The 2140-nt window shown below is 46.7% G+C and overlaps 1 protein-coding gene across 1 annotated transcript; it reads left to right on the plus strand.

The window, feature by feature from the left end:
• Positions 1-451: 451 nt before the first annotated feature.
• Positions 452-1933, plus strand: LOC128733610 (alpha-amylase 1-like). Its single transcript, XM_053827331.1, has one exon. The coding sequence runs from the start codon at positions 452-454 to the stop codon at positions 1931-1933; it is 1482 nt and encodes a 493-aa protein (XP_053683306.1).
• Positions 1934-2140: the final 207 nt, after the last annotated feature.

The raw sequence follows: 2140 nt of genomic DNA on the forward strand, positions 1-2140 counted from the left end.
CACGCTCGAATGATTAGCTTCAATTTGCGTACTCTCCCCCACAGCTACTGGCCTATTTGTTTGGGGTTTATTATCTTCTGAGATTACCGATCATCAGACTTCTGCGTGATGAACGAAATCACTATCGTGGCATAAGTGGGAACTGATGGGACGCCTGACTGAAGCTTTTATGCAACGTATTAAATGGAAATCTAATTTATAAAAAAAATTACTGGCAATTGAAATTTTATTATTCAAATTTTAGAACAAAACTGTGGGTAGAACATTTAGTGCCCTGGCTTCGCTGAGGATCTGAATACGCTCATGAGCGACCATAAATTAGCAATATTCTCCCCAGCAGCGATAAGAATTTGCTATAAAAATGAACAGTAGATTGTAGAAAAAACAACCAGTTTTTGTTGTGACGACTTCGAAATCTTAAACCGATCGACCGACAATTGACGGTACGAAAATGCGTTTCACGGCGGGCGTCCTGGTGGTAGCGTTCGCTTCCCTGGCTGCAGCTCAATTCGAAACCCACCAATGGGCGGACCGTAGCGGGATTGTGCATCTATTCGAATGGAAGTGGAACGATATTGCGGATGAGTGCGAGCAATTTCTCGCTCCGAAGGGATACGCCGGTGTCCAGGTGTCCCCGCCAACTGAAAATGTGATCATTCCGCCGAGGCCCTGGTGGGAGCGCTACCAGCCGGCTTCCTATCATTTGAACACCCGGTCTGGGACGGAGGAGGAGTTTGCCAGTATGGTTTGGAGGTGCAATCAAGTTGGAGTGCGGATTTATGTCGACCTCATCATCAATCATATGGCGGCTACCAACGGTGTTGGAACTGGAGGATCTCACGTAGATTCGAGCGGATTGGATTTCCCAGCTGTTCCGTATGGTAGTGCAGACTTCAATCCACCTTGTGAGATCTATGACTATAACGATGCTTATCAAGTCCGCAACTGTTGGTTGGTTGGATTACCGGACTTGAATCTGGGTATCGAATATGTGCGGAATCGAATCGTTGAACTAATGAACAAATGCATCGATTATGGCATCGCTGGTTTCCGAGTGGATGCAGCAAAGCACATGTGGCCTAACCAGCTTGAAATGGTCTATGGAAGCTTAAATAATTTAAACACCCAACATGGCTTCAAATCGGGTGCGAAGGCCTTCATTACGCAAGAAGTGATTGATTTGGGAGGTGGTGCAATCAACAGAGAAGAATACACTCACTTGGGCACAATTACGGAGTTCCGGTTTTCAGCAGAGATTGGACGTGTTTTCCGGGGTTACGACCAGTTGCGGTGGCTCTCGAGTTGGGGTGAAGGCTGGGGCTTTTTACCCTCTCATCTGGCGTTGGTATTCATTGATAATCACGATAATCAACGCGGTCATGGCGCCGGAGGCGATAATGTGCTCACCTACAAAACACCACGGAATTACAAAATGGCGACCGCTTTTATGTTGGCTCATCCTTACGGTATACCACGTATGATGAGTTCCTTTGCTTTCGAAGAAAGCGACCAAGGGCCACCTCAAGATGCTAACGGTAATCTTATTTCGCCGTCGATCAACGAGGATAACACCTGCGGTAATGGATGGGTGTGCGAGCATCGGTGGCGCCAGATGTATAACATGGTGGGTTTCCGGAATGCTGTCCGCGGAACAGGGCTGAACGATTGGTGGGATAACGAAGGACAGCAGATCGCTTTCTGCCGCGGTGGTAAAGGCTTCGTGGCGTTCAATAACGAGGAGTACGATTTCGACCATCGTCTGCAGACCTGTCTGCCGGCGGGTGAATATTGTGATGTAATTTCCGGTAGCAAAATTGACGGAAGCTGCACTGGTGGCGTGATCCATGTAGGATCGGATGGTTACGCCAACATTTACATTTCCAGTACAGCTTACGATGGCGTGCTAGCTATTCATATCAATGCGAAGCTCTAGATTATGTAGTGCAGAAAATAGACTTGCAGTGCTTAAAGTTCGCCCTTATGGTGATTGCGTTGTTATCATAACAGATAATGTGATTACGGGTAATCGGCACAGTAGTACTACGTTCGAAAGATTAAAACTGAATGAATAAACGGATTGAACGTTAAAACGCGAACTTTATATATCAGTTTCGTACACGACCCATTCGAAACCCACGAC

This window comes from Sabethes cyaneus, chromosome 1 (genome assembly GCF_943734655.1).
Source record: "Sabethes cyaneus chromosome 1, idSabCyanKW18_F2, whole genome shotgun sequence".
Lineage (NCBI taxonomy): Eukaryota > Metazoa > Arthropoda > Insecta > Diptera > Culicidae > Sabethes > Sabethes cyaneus.